Consider the following 13,967-nt stretch of genomic DNA (forward strand, 5'->3'; position numbering starts at 1 on the left):
ATCTAATGTTAAGGAAGTGCTCATTTTAACCAAAATCACCATCTTTTCCTAAATCTAACCAAGCCATGATTGTTATTATAGTATCCATGGTGACAAAGATAGGTATGCCGTTCTTGGTATTGTCTGCATGCTTATTATTGTAACCATGACAACCAAGATCTGGTATGCCTGCCGCCGTGATGGTGCTGTTTCAGGAGACACTGCTGTGGGTTGATGTTGTTCAGGTCGGAGACTGGCTGTTTGTCACTGCGACAGGTTCAGACAAATTAAAAAGTAGCCGACATTAGCAACCTCTCCCGACAGCGTCACGGCGCTAAAACCATCCATGTTAATAAACAAGATCACAACATGAGTAACATAAGATCATGTTTGTGTACAAGTGGACTAACAGAGCCACTAGTGTCGCAGTGTCATAAGGTCCCACTCGGGAGTGCCTGCTGAGTGGAGCGTGACACCTCGTGGTAAAGTTCAGTGTAATGGTCTGGTTCAGTGTTTGGCTTAATATCACATTTGTTTAAACATTTTTACACAGGCCCAAAACAAATAGTAACAAAAGACATGTTTTCCTGAAGTTAAATGTTTTCCGAGACACATCAAGCTCTAGGTTTTACAGTATTTTCATTAAGAGGGAGTGATTTTAAATAGAATTTATTAATGAAACCAATTTCGATCAATTGTATTTATAGTTTTTAGTAGATAAATGACGTGTGAACATATTAAACTAAAATAGGCAAAGTTACGCAGTATAGATATATAATTTATATGTAAGCATAAAGAAACTGACTTGTTGTAGGCGAATGTATGAAAAATTGGACACATAACATATAAACACGATTGATTTGGATATTCAGTAACTACTGTTGTTCCACAGTATTTAGCCCATATGTTTATCTCCCCGCTCGTTGTTCCTCCTCCGTCATCAGTAGAGTCTCACAGTGAACGCAGTACTTCCTGGTCTCAGTGATCAAAATGCAAATGAGCCTTGTGTTTCCTCAGCAGGACAGGATTACAGGGAGCAGACAAGGGTGGAATGGAGAGTAGTTTGTGACGGAGGGTCAGTGGCTGGAAATCGAAGAATAAAGACCTGTAGCTGACACTTATTTTCCACTGGCCTGGATGTTTTCGTTAATCATCTCTAATCAAAACCTGAAGCGAACCTGAAACTGTTGAAGTGAAGCTGTAGCTGACATACAAACTGTTTCCTCTGTAGTGACCTGTTGATTTAAGGAGCCAAGGAACCTACCTGCTGTCCTTTCATGGCGGCGTTTATGTAACATCCCAGCATCTCCGTTGCATTGTTCATGCTCGTTTTGTGACTTTTCTGGTCCATTGTGGTGTCAGTCGTGCAGCTGTGATCTCTGCATGCTGTAACCGTCGTAGCTGAACACCCGGTAACTCTCCTGTCTGCTCCTAACCCTCGCTGTCTTTCTCACCTTCTCCTGTCTGTCAAAGTCCTTGCCATGTATGAAAATGTTTTAAAGTGCCCTACTCCTGGCTGCTCTGGACGGGGTCATGTCAATAGCAACAGGAACTCGCACCGCAGGTGAGTGAGGGGCCGCTAACACAGCCCACACGTGACTGTGGGTGATTTACAGAACAAATACTGTGCGTTGTTTAAGGAGGAAGGTTACTGACCATTAGCTTCATGTTCCCAGATTCCTGTCATTTCAGTGCTGCTTGATGGTTTTCTTATCTCCAGTGACGCAACATTTTAAATATCCTCCGATTTACTTTCCGGACTAACTCGATGTAACACATCATGTCTCATCTAAAGACTCGTGCAGTGGTCGGCAACTGGTGGCCCGCGGGCCAAATATCTGACACGTCAGATTATTTTGATAATCTCATTTTATTTTATCTTACAACATTGGACTAACAGTCCCACGTTAGGCAACGTCCACACTTCTACGTTTTCTTTTTAAAACCCATCTCTTCTGCTACGTTTACTCCTGGCGTCCATACTGCTCTGGACTTTTCCAGCCCCTAAAAACTTGAGACTTTTGGAAACGATGACGTGGAAATCCACAGTCGCTCCCTGATTGGGTCTGATCAGCCTCAACCACCAGTGATGAAAGCAACATGCCCAGTGTGCGTGAGTGGTCATGTGATATGTGTTTTCAGGTGTGTTGGTATAGATGGAGATTGTTTCTGATACAGAGCTACAGAGATCATTTTAGTTCTCAAATGAAAACGTAAAAGTGTGGATGACAAAAATAGAATCTCCCCCAACCTGAAGATGCTTAATACACTTTTCTCTATGTTGAGAGTGAATGAAAGACACAGAAGTCCCATCAGGCCACGGGCTGCACTGTAGTCAGTGCACAGCCTATTTTAGCCTGCTGCTAAAATAGATCTCAGTTACCCACAGAATCACTTCCTCTTAGGCGACAAAGTTTATTTTTCTTTCCAGTATTGCTGTTTTTCAAGCTACTGCGAGCTTTTATTGTGAAAAGTTCTGACAGGAAGTTTGAAATTTGTTTGACAGACTGAAATAGTGAACATACGATGTGTATTATAAAAAAAAACAGTTCAATAAATCAGTCAAAGGTTTGAACAGTAACAAAACAAATTCCAGTTTCTTAAATTAGCCTTTGATTATGTTCCAGCCGCCATCTGATGGTTTAGAAGAAAACCGGCCTGAGGCCAAACTCACTTGCCGACCTCTGGACCGGTGCTTCTCTACGCCACAGAGACCAAGATTTGACCAAAGGCCAAAACTTGAGCCTCGTGTTAAGTGAAAACTTCAGATGTCAAGTCTCTGTTGATGAAATCAGTTGACTTTTGTGAACAGTGGTCTTGTTCTTCCAGTTTTAAAATCTGAGGCAAAAATCTACGTACAACCCTCATACATCAGATCGCTGCTCCTCTGGTTGTTTTTCTTTTTACTGTGTCGCTGTTTCCGTCCAATTAATAGCTGTTGGAAACAGATTTACAGGGTTTTTTCTAGACCCTGAAACATTGGCACATTTTCTTTTGTAGAAAATAATCTCTAGAAGTGCTGGAACATTTCCAGGTTTAGATTCATGTGTGAAAGGAGCTTAAATTTAAATTTCGCCCCACGTCTGAGCTGAAGGTGTGCCTGCGTCACATCAGCAGTTCAGCTGTTTAACAGGCAGAGCATCACACACACACACACACACACACACACACGTTTTTGAATTATGTAAAGTAATTAGGATTCACACTCATTTTCTCACACACATGTACAGTCTCAGTGCACGCCGTCTTACTGGAGCACACTCTTGCACATTCACACACACATTCACAGTCAGACACTTACAAATTAGCTCACAGACAGCAGCACACGTGCGCTGGCAGACGGAGAGGCACACACACACACACACACACACACACACACACACACACACACACAGACTCGCTCAGACGTGGCTGCAGGGTGTGTTATGTAGCACAGCTCCGCTGGGAGAGGAAACAAAGCACTAGCTAGCTAGCTTAGCGGCTGCTAGCTACCAGCTCTCACAGCTTTCATGTCTGGCAGTCGCCATGGAAACGCCTTCACAGCAGCAGCAGCAGCAGCAGCAGCAGCAGCAGCGGCGGCGGCGGCGGCGGCGGCGGCCGCACTGATCTGTCACACACTCCTCACACACTGTCATCCTTTAAAATGTGTGTGTACTGCATGCGTGCTGGCAGTGACAGTATTTCTTCCCCTCTGTGTGTGTGGAGTAATTAGGAGCTGCCCACAGAGACACAGGGAGGGGGAGGAAGTTTAAGTCCTGAATACAAACTGTGCTGCAGCCAATTTGCCTTCACGCAAAATTCACACCATGTCAGCGACACGTAAACTGTACGCAAACAAGCGTCCGTCCAATCAGCTCTGACTTCTCTTACAGCTTTAGATGCTAACTGAATGCCAGCGGCAGAGGAGAGCTGTGGAGCTGAAAGGACAAACGGTCCTCGCCAGAAACACCATCAAACTATCTGTTTAATGCACAAAATAGAGCCACATACATGTCATACACAGACAAACCTGGGGTTAACAGTCCTATTTCAAATGATCTTTTTCCTTTTCTGTCTATTTATTTTTTCCTGAGCTTTTTGCTTTAATGAAACTGATGCATTTGCAGTTGTTGGAGGCATCTTGTGCTTGTTTCTATGGAGGCTGAATGAAATCAACACAGCTGCTAATCTAATCGAAACAATCACTGCAGATACAGCAGCTGATGGACGGTTATAGATCCATGTGATCTGAATGGATGTCTGTGTGGAACAGCTTCTAGCTGTTAGTGAACCAGTCAGTAAACATGCAGTCAGTTAAATGGTAAACCAGTCCCCCAACCAGTTAGTAAGAATAAATCAATCAGTAACCAGTCACTGAGCAGTTAGTCAGTTGTTGAGCAGTTGATAAATAGTCTGCCTGTAAATAACCAGTCAGTAAATAGATGCCAGTTAATGAAGCAGTCAGTAGTAACAAACAGCTAGAAAGAGGGTGAACAGCTCAGTCGACCATCACACTGTTTAGTCAATAAACGAACCAACCCTCAGTCTCTTTATCGGTTAGCCAATCATTAAACCTGTCAAACCCCCAGTCCCTGATCCTCTCTTCATTCAGAGCCAGATGCTGTGTGTGTGTGTGTGTGTGTGTGTGTGTGTGTGTGTGTGTGTGTTAGTGTCAGTGCAGTACAGTATGTAACCAGCCCGTGTGCTGTCCCCCCCCCCACCCCCTCCTCCAGTCTGTCCGGCTGTCCCATTGCTGCCGCAGAGAAGATGGCAAAGGTCCATGAGAAGAGCCACTCGACTGACAGCGGCAGCAAGACCAATCAGACGTCAGACCGCGTCCTCAGGTACCGCCCACTCTAAACAACACAGTCAGACTGACATTAAAATAACCTATTTAAATAATGACAATCATTTGTTTTGCTATGCTGGCATATGTTAATTAGGGAGGCTGAATGGCATCATTGTCATCTTGGGTTTGGGAAACAGTCTTTACCATTTTCTTCTTAAATCGGGGACACTGAATGATGCAGTGAAATCTCCACTCTCGTTGTTACAGAATGTTAATGACCTGAGGAAGCTCAATGGTGCACTAAAATAGTAAAAACAATTCTTCATAAGGCCGAAGGCTTTGGCAAATGTCTTAAATTCAGGGTGCCAAATGGTGCAGTACTTTTCCTGAGTTGTCAGTTAAGTACACTGTGAAAACATAAGCAAAGAAGCTGCTTTATTAAATCCCAAATACCAAATACTGCAGTTTATAAGCAGTTTACGATAACATGGTAATGAGAGATGCTGAATGGTACATTTAAATTTTAACTGGATTATATTTATCCTTGTTATTTAAATCAAGGATGCTGAATGGTGCTGTAAAATCCCCACATTGCAGCCACAGATCATATAAAGTTTAATGAACCGTGGATGCTGAATGGTGCTGTAAAACTAACAACACAGCATTGCCTCTTAGGATAAAACTGAACACAAAAAAGGTTTTTGTCCTTGCAGTCCGTTTTTCTGTGACTTGTAAATCAGTGATACCAAATGGTGCAATGAAGTCACCAAAACATAAACCCCAGCCTTCCTTCCTGGGTAGTCTTTGTCTGGGAAGCCAACGTGCATTCTGAAACAGCCAGTTCAGGTACACTATGCAGTGAAAAATGTAGCTAACTTAAATAAGGGATGCCAAATAATATTAATCAGCGTACACACACGATGTAGCTGTTCTTGTTGGTTGTGTCCTAAGATGTGGAACCAGGTTTGATATGTTTTTGAATATTTTTGTCATTCAACTTAACTTCCAGTTTATAAAATCAGGAAAGCAGGGATGCCAAATGCTAACAATCTACAACCACTGGTTATCTTCTGTGTTTAGTGATGCAGGTTAACCTCTAATTAGTATTGAGGGATGCTAAATGGTGTGGTCAAATTTACAGTATACTGTGAACACATTGTCTACCTTGTCTTGTTTGTTGTCATCTTGAATTTGGGAACAACAACAACTAAGTAAATTATATTTACCCTAGTTATTTAAATCAGGGATACTAAATGGTGCTTTTGCCTCCTGTTGCCTCTCAGGCCGATGTGCTTCGTCAAGCAGCTGGAGATTCCTCAGTACGGCTACAAAAACAACGTCCCGACCAGCACGCCGCGGTCCAACCTGGCTAAAGAGTTGGAGAAATACTCCAAGACCAGCTATGACTACGGCGGCTATGATGGACAGCATGGCGGCTACGGGAAGAGAGGCCCAACAACCAAGTCTCACCACGGACGCGACACCTCCCCGAAGGGATACGATGGTAGGGAAAATGAACACACATCCTCAGACTGATCAAAATTCAAAATCATCAGCCTCAGTTCTCGTTTACAAAAGGTTTTACTTACATTTCAGTGGAACGAGATATGTTGCAGTGAACGGAGGCTGTAAACGCACACACTGTATCTTTAATGGTGGAATTTAAAGGAGCAAGAAGAAGAGTAACAACAAGAAGAAGAAACAGATCTGACGATGTCATTATATACCTGAAAAATCTGTCATATTCAGTCTTTATTCTAATTTCTGTTTATTGAAAGGCCAAATTATCCACCGCCCACACACATAAAAAACATTTATTTGAATTCATGATGTTTCCAATTCAAATTTGTGTTATAGGTAAATTAACAATAAGCATGAAAAACAGGTGGAAACTGTTTTACTGTCAGGCCTTTGTCTTGTTGAAGGGGGATTTCTATTCATTCTGCTATTCTGGGGGGAACATTTTGTACTTGATGATAAAAGCATGATAACACACACACTCACTTACTCACTCACTCACTCACTCACTCGCTCACTCGCTCATGCTCAGCTCAGCACTCAGTGTTTTCTCTTTGTTACAGCAATGGAAACACTGGTGTTTTCCGCCTCTCCACATGGCTGGAGTGAAAGCAGCACAGAGTTATGGAAATGCCAGGCTGAGAGCCTGCCTCCTCTGAGCAGAGGATGGAGGGATGGAGGGAGTGAGGAGGTGCAGATGGAGGGATTGTGAAAAAGGAGAGAGATAATGAAGGCGAGCCCTGTTTCTTTGGCTGGGAGCCATTAGTGAGATGCAGGCAGGAGGGAGGTTTTTAGACGAGGTGTCTGCGCTCCCCTCCGTCACGACTCCCTCCCTCCTTTCTACCATCGTTCCCTCCATCAGCATTGCTCCAGCCGAGACCAGATTCACTATCTCACCATTGTACAATTTCTATGTGTTTCTTTGTCTTTGTCCCTACAGCTTCCTCCAATCTTTTCACTTATATCTTATTTTTCCTTTGAACCTCTGCGGTTCCCAGTCTGATGTTATTATGTTTTGTTTTTTTTTTGTTAACAAATCCCGTGAAAAGACCAAAACAACAATGTGTTAGTCTGTCTCTATTTCTGATACTGTCCAACTTCCCTACTCTGTCTGTGGCACTGAGCCACACGCTCATTAGTTCCTACTGAAGACACAAATCCTCATATTTGTAGTTTCAATATATAGCTTTTTAAAAAGGTTCTCCAATTTCACAAAACAGGGTGCAGTAGTTTTTAGCAGATGTTACTCAAACAGGAGTAAATAGGGTATTTGTTGGGGACTACTTTTAGCCGTGGATTAATACAGTGTATAATGATGACATACTTCATATACCAATTGCCTGACATATCCATCCTGTCCAAGGTATTTTTAGTTGAGACAAAAGTTGAGGCAGCACTTGATGTCTGTCATGTTGATTTTCCCCAAACGCAACAAATCCACATTTTGAGATTTATACATTTTGGAGACTGTTTTGGAAAAACTTTGTTATGGGAGAGAAATGTGTAGTGTAATGAGTAAACGGAGAAAAATGAAGAGAAAATGATGAAATTACAAAGTTAACTGGCGTAGAGATGGAATAAATACAGCTATGAGTAATTTCCTAAAACAGCTGGTTACTGTAGTTTTTAGCAAATGTTACTCAAACACAAGTCAAAATCAAATTGGTTGAGGACTATTTTCAGTGGTGGATTAATCCACATTTGGTGCTCTAGTGAGTAATTGTGACTGTTTTCTGAATAATCTAAAGAAATATAGCAGATTTCAGGTAAACACTCAGGGAAACCAAATCCTGTAAGGTTGGATGGTGGGTCCAGGTGGGCGGGGCTTGGGGCGTGGCTGAGAGCGGTGACTGCTTTGTAGTGACATCACAAAGTTCCAGAAGTCCTGACGGCTGGTTTTAAAGCTCAGTTTCTGAATACAGGCTGTGTGCATTTCTCTGTGGACTGAGGCTTTGATACTTTCACAGTATTAATATAGAACCTAGACCTGCTTTATAATCACAAACACATGGACATCTACCTTTAAAGATGCAGTTAGGTATTTGTGATCACAAATGCCAGCATTAACATTAACAGCCGTTTACTTACCAGTCTAGAAGAAATGTTTTGAGTTCAGCATCAAATTTCATTCCTTTACTCGCTGAGAGCTGTGTCCAGTGTTGGAAAACAAGCCTTTGGCCAAATGTGTTTTTTTATCCTCTCCTGTAGAACTGAGGTCAGAGTCACTATCGCCTCTTGAGGTACAAAGTGGTATTAAGAGTTTCTGACATATCGTCAAAACTTTTATTCTATTGATACTTTTTGTTTGTTTTTGAATGTTTTAAACTGAAATATGTACATACACAGTTTTTATTAGTTTATTGGACAACAGTGGAGCCCTATGGCAGAGAGGAATAAGGTATATCAGGACTTGGACACACACGCAGTACTTTGTTGGGTTGGGATTTGTTAAAAATGAGAGTATGACCAGCCTTTAAGTTTCTGTCTCTTGCTTTTCCTTCATCAGTCTGTTGTTTGTTATTATTTTTAAATGCATCAGAAGTTCTTTTTGTAATTTGGATCTTCCCTAACAATCCATCTGCTGCACAGTTTGGCTGAATGCCACCATCAGTCTAACAAATCAACCATATGCGTGTGCTTCCCCGCAGCTAAGCGCTACTGTAAGACGTCGAGCCCGGCCAGCAGTACGACCAGCAGCTACGCTCCCAGCAGCAGCAGCAGCCTGAGCTGTGGAGGAGGAGGTGGAGGAGGAGGCGGTGGCGGAGGGGGCGGAGGAGGAAGCAGCGCCAGCAGCACCTGCAGTAAGAGCAGCTTCGACTACACCCACGACATGGAAGCGGCCCACATGGCGGCCACAGCCATCCTCAACCTGTCGACGAGGTGCCGGGAGCTGCCGCACGCTCTGGCGGGGAAACCCCAGGACCTGCTGACACAGGTAGTCTGAGGCACACAGACGCTGGACGTCACTTTCACACACAACAAGAGTCGAACTTACAAATATTATTAGAATATGATCCTTACTTGTTCAGGATACACTGTATTTAAGATACCTAATAAAAACAACAAGGTAAATCTTTGACTCATGTCATGTCCAGGAGTTTTTAAATGATAATTCAGGTTTATTACAACTTGAGTCTTATGTTGTTTGCACCATTGTGTCTAAGAAAATAACCTGTGATGATGATGTTATGAAAGATCTTGGATGGGTTAAACCTTTCAACAAAAAAAGGGAAGCTGGGACATGGAGGCTGAAAGACAAGGTCATTTACAGGGAAGGTCTAACGATTATGGGAATTGTAGGATCCACTGTTTTTAGATCTTGATCACAGACTGTAAATAAAGATGGGCGGGGCCTCTGTGTGACCACACCCACAGGTTTCTGAAGCTCAGAGTGAGCTGCTCCACTGTCGCCATCTGTGCAGTGCCTGACTCCGCCCCTCACTCCCAGCTAATCCAAAAATGGGCAAAGAGGTGGGGCATGTGGAGCCAAGACTTTGGTGCATGTTGGTTTGTGGCAAGGATATGCTCACTCACCTGTCACTCAAAGTGGCAGGTCCTCAATTATACATAACTTTAAAAGGAAATGATCTCCAGAGAGCAGAACAGTTTCTGTACCAGGCTGTAAACATGTTTCTTTCTGCTGTAAAGTTGGACATTTGAACATGGGAGTCTCTGGGGACTGACTCACTGCTGGAGCCAGACTCTAGTGGTCGTTAGAGGAACTGCAGTTTCTGATACTTCTGTGTTGGCTTCATTTTGCTGCTTGATCTTGACTCATATGAGGGACTAAGAGTCAGGATAGCTCGGCCTCCACTGCTTCAGTTTTGACCATTTTATGTTTGACCTGTGACTTATGAGTCCTCCAGCTTTATTAAAGTGCAATATTCAATGTCTGAACTCTAATTTAGGTTATTGAAGACCAGGTTATGGACTTAAAAATGTTGCTCTTCTGCAGCAGCCCTGATAACTGTCACAAACCTACGCTTACCCAGCAGAATGTTCCCATTGTGTCTCCATCAGAGTCCGGTTGGTGACCTGGACGACAGCGGTGCGGTGGATGTGGCCGGTCAGCCCGGCGGTCCAGAGGGCAGCGGGACCGTGTTAACCCCCCTGCAGCCGATGTCCCCCCAGCGGCAGGCTCTGCTCAGCAGCCGCTGCTACCAGCTGAGTGAGACAGACTGCTGGGACCTGCCTGTCGACTACCCCAAGATCAAACGTCTGGGAGACGAGCAGGACCACAAAGAGGTAACGGGAAGGTCCAAGCCAGTTTGCAGACACAGTTTACTGAATTTAAAATGAAGATGTTTATGGTCTCAAACTTCTACACAGTGATTCAGAGGCAGATCATAGAATAATTTAACTATAAACCTTAAAGCCACCAATCTTCAGATATAAATTTGAAGATTGCAGTGGATAAGTTCCATTAATGGGGAAATAGTGGAGTCAATTTAAGACCAAATCGAAGCTCTAAATGTTGCTCATGCTCCACATCCGGCCCTTACAGTTAAGGTTAAGGACTTTAACCACTTAATTTAAGGTATATTGAGGCAGCCTGTCCTCTAATCGTGCAAAGTCAGGATAATTTGAAGCATGAAATTGAGAGATTAAGGAACCCAGAGTTTGTATGGAAGGGGGCGTGCATAGATTAAGAGATGATGATGGTGTATGAGCTGTTTAAAGGGATGCTTGTCCCCTGGTGCATGGCAGAAAAGCACCACAGAGAAGCTGTGGACCCTGCGAGGGCGTTCTGCTGGTTGCTGGTGGTCTGCATAATTTTTGCATTACTTTACATAGAAAAGAGAGATTTTTTTTGATTTTGGAAAGGTCTAGTATGTGTGTGTGTACATCTCCACTAACCAAAGGAACAAGGTTTTTGTTGTTCTCTCTCACCCTGGAGCCTTCAAATAAAAAGTTTAACAATGCAAACAAACAGCCACATAATATGGACAAATCTAGAGACAAAGAGACTTTATTCTGAGGGAAATTAAAGATGATGATTAAAGTGTCCTCAGGGACTGTCGAGCAACATGAAGCTAATAATCAGCTCTGACTCTGTATTTATCAAACTTATAAGAATTACACTGTAAAAACAACAGCAAAACAACTTTGGAGTTAGAAAGTTCTTCACTAAGTGTGAAGAATAACCACGAGTCTCACTCTGTGCAGTGCAGGAGTAACGAGTAAAGAGCAGCTTTCAAGAGATCAGATCATTAATCTGTATCATTAATTATCTTTATTAACAGTTTATTCTTAATTTAAATCATAAGTTGCTTTTACTTTTTGTCTAATCATGCAACTTATTGTTTAGATTTTTTGTGAAATCCTTAATTAATATGTGAAATTAATGACATTCCAGTATATTTCCAATGTATGAACAGGGATAATAAACAAGACAAAAACCAGAGCGGAGCAAAAATGAAGATGATACATCAGAAACACAATATGACACATACAGACAATGATGACACATGGAAAGTGATACACTCTAAAGGTAGACGTCCATGTGAGGCTCAGAGCTTCTCTTCTGATTGGCTGATAAATACAACAGACAAGAGGAAGTGAAAAAGGTGATAACATGCTCTTAAATATTCACATCAAACACAAACTGTAGGTTAAAATGACTGTTCTGAATTATATTTACTGACCAGTGAAACTGAACTGTGTATTACAACATTATTACAGCCACATTCCAGGATCTGCTCTCAACCAACCAACTTAAGAGAGCTCTTAAATTTAATCACAGTCTCAGGTCAAAAGAAATTTGATAAGCAGGTTTTATTTCTAAGTTTAGAAGCAGTAGTAAAATGAAAGGATTTTCGGTTTTATCGTTCCCTTTTAGCAGTTGGATGAATCAGCCTGATAGTCATGATGAATGCAGGCGTCTCTCCAGCGGGCTCGCTGCGCTCCCATGTGAACAGAGGCAGCACTGCGTCAGCTCACGCTCAGCAGCTCTCTGAGTGAACGCTTCAGGAGCCCGAGTGCTGTGCACTGAAATGCTGAATTACGCCACTAATACATAAGTAAAACACGGTAGATCATCTGCACGGTTTAAATCCTCACAGATCTGATATCACACAGAGCAATCCATGCAGCAAATTGCTACATTTGCCGCGTCGGATTTAGAGCAGTGAAGTGAAAGGTTTTAATCAGGAGAGTAATTGCGTTTGTTAATGAAGCACGACATTGCAGAGGAGGCTGGAGCCTGGAGCTGGAGCAGCTGATGGGATTTTCTCCAGACAGTCCTGAACCATTTCTGCTCCTGACTGAGGAGGTGTGATGTGTGGACTGCAGAGCAGGCTGCAGCGCTCACAGCCACCTGTGCACAAAGAGTTAGAGCCAATGAACTGCTGCTGGTACATTTCACTGAAGCATTAGCATGTGTTGAGCTAATCAAATAGTAAAGGCACAGAGTTCAGGCTGAGGTAACAGGTGTATTCTCACCTCCTGTTGATTTTATTTTTAAATCATTTTCATCTGGAAACTATAAGACTTCCAATACAAGTACATTTTTATTTAAAGCTCCATATTTCAAGTGTTGATCTCCATCAGAAGATATATTTGTGGTTTTAAGAACCAAAAACCATCTCAGTGTAGTTTTAATCTCCTCTCTCAGGTTCTCTCTGGAGCTGTAGTAACAACAGGTCAGTCAGCCAATCAGAAGAGAGGATCTGAGCCTCTCTTCTGATTGGCTGACTGTTTTCTGAGTGATACAATAAAAAAATAGCAGATTCCAGGTAAACACTCAGAGAAACCAAATCCTGCAAGGTTGGATGGTGGGTCCATGTGGGCGGGGCTTGGGGCATGGCTGAGAGCAGTGACTGCTTTGTTGTGACATCACAAAGTTGCAGAAGTCCTGACGGCTGGTTTTAAGGCTCAGTGTCTGAATACAGGCTGTGTGCATTTCTCTGTGGACTGAGGCTTTGATACTTTCACAGTATTAATATAGAACCTAGACCTGCTTTATAATCACAAACACATGGACATCTACCTTTAGACTGGATGGAGCTTTAAGTTTTTCCTCTTTCCAAAAGCGTGTTCCAGGAAAATTAAACGTATAATTCAAACACAGTCACACCTCCCAATCTGTAAGAAAAATTTGATTGAAAACCTTAATAAGATGGCGGTTCTTTGTACAGACATTTGCCAGGTTTGTGTTTCAGATGGAGATGTGAAGTTTTGTGTGCTGTGTGTAATCATGTTAACACGGAGCTTGTAGTAACATGTTGTAGTCGGCTTATTTCTCGTCCCTACACCAGAGCGACGAGCTGGATCCCTTCCAGGAGCTGCTAGACGAGCAGCGCTACCCAGCCGAGGTGACCATGCCCAGCCCCAAACACCACAAGTACCCGCCCTGCAAGGAGAGCAAGAAGGAGCTCATCACGTAAGACTCTGTCGGACCTCTGCAACGCTGCTACACAACACACAGGCGTCTCTCTGAGGGGCGTTTGTCTCTTCCATGATGAGATATAGAGTCACATGTATCAGCAGTGTGGATTTCCCTTTAGTTTCTTGGACCAGAAGTGATTTCAGTAATTTTAGCTCTATTTTTTTTAACATGAAAAACAGTGAATTGTGAATCAGAACCTAAATTATTCGACTGGAGCGCTGGAGGATCGAGTCCTGAGGAGTAAACCAACTCATGTTAGGTCAGCATAGATCATGTGCAGCATAAATTTTTATAACCTGTTAAATAAAGCTGAAT

The 13,967-nt window shown here is 42.7% G+C and overlaps 1 protein-coding gene across 1 annotated transcript in view; it reads left to right on the plus strand.

Annotated features, from left to right (window-relative positions):
• LOC139612264 (myelin transcription factor 1-like protein) overlaps positions 1 to 13,967 on the plus strand; it is a 60,191-nt gene that overhangs the window by 28,769 nt on the left and 17,455 nt on the right. Inside the window, exons 9-14 of the mRNA XM_071467664.1 lie at positions 1,453 to 1,543; positions 4,692 to 4,802; positions 6,031 to 6,251; positions 8,914 to 9,200; positions 10,286 to 10,510; positions 13,522 to 13,646. Coding sequence (XP_071323765.1) covers positions 1,453 to 1,543; positions 4,692 to 4,802; positions 6,031 to 6,251; positions 8,914 to 9,200; positions 10,286 to 10,510; positions 13,522 to 13,646 — 1,060 coding nt within the window. The remainder of the gene's footprint in view (positions 1 to 1,452; positions 1,544 to 4,691; positions 4,803 to 6,030; positions 6,252 to 8,913; positions 9,201 to 10,285; positions 10,511 to 13,521; positions 13,647 to 13,967) is intronic.

Source organism: Trachinotus anak, unplaced genomic scaffold (assembly GCF_046630095.1).
Source record: "Trachinotus anak isolate AG129_WGS33_773 ecotype Australia unplaced genomic scaffold, CSIRO_AGI_Tana_v1 ptg000031l, whole genome shotgun sequence".
In the NCBI taxonomy this organism is placed as follows: Eukaryota; Metazoa; Chordata; class Actinopteri; order Carangiformes; family Carangidae; genus Trachinotus; species Trachinotus anak.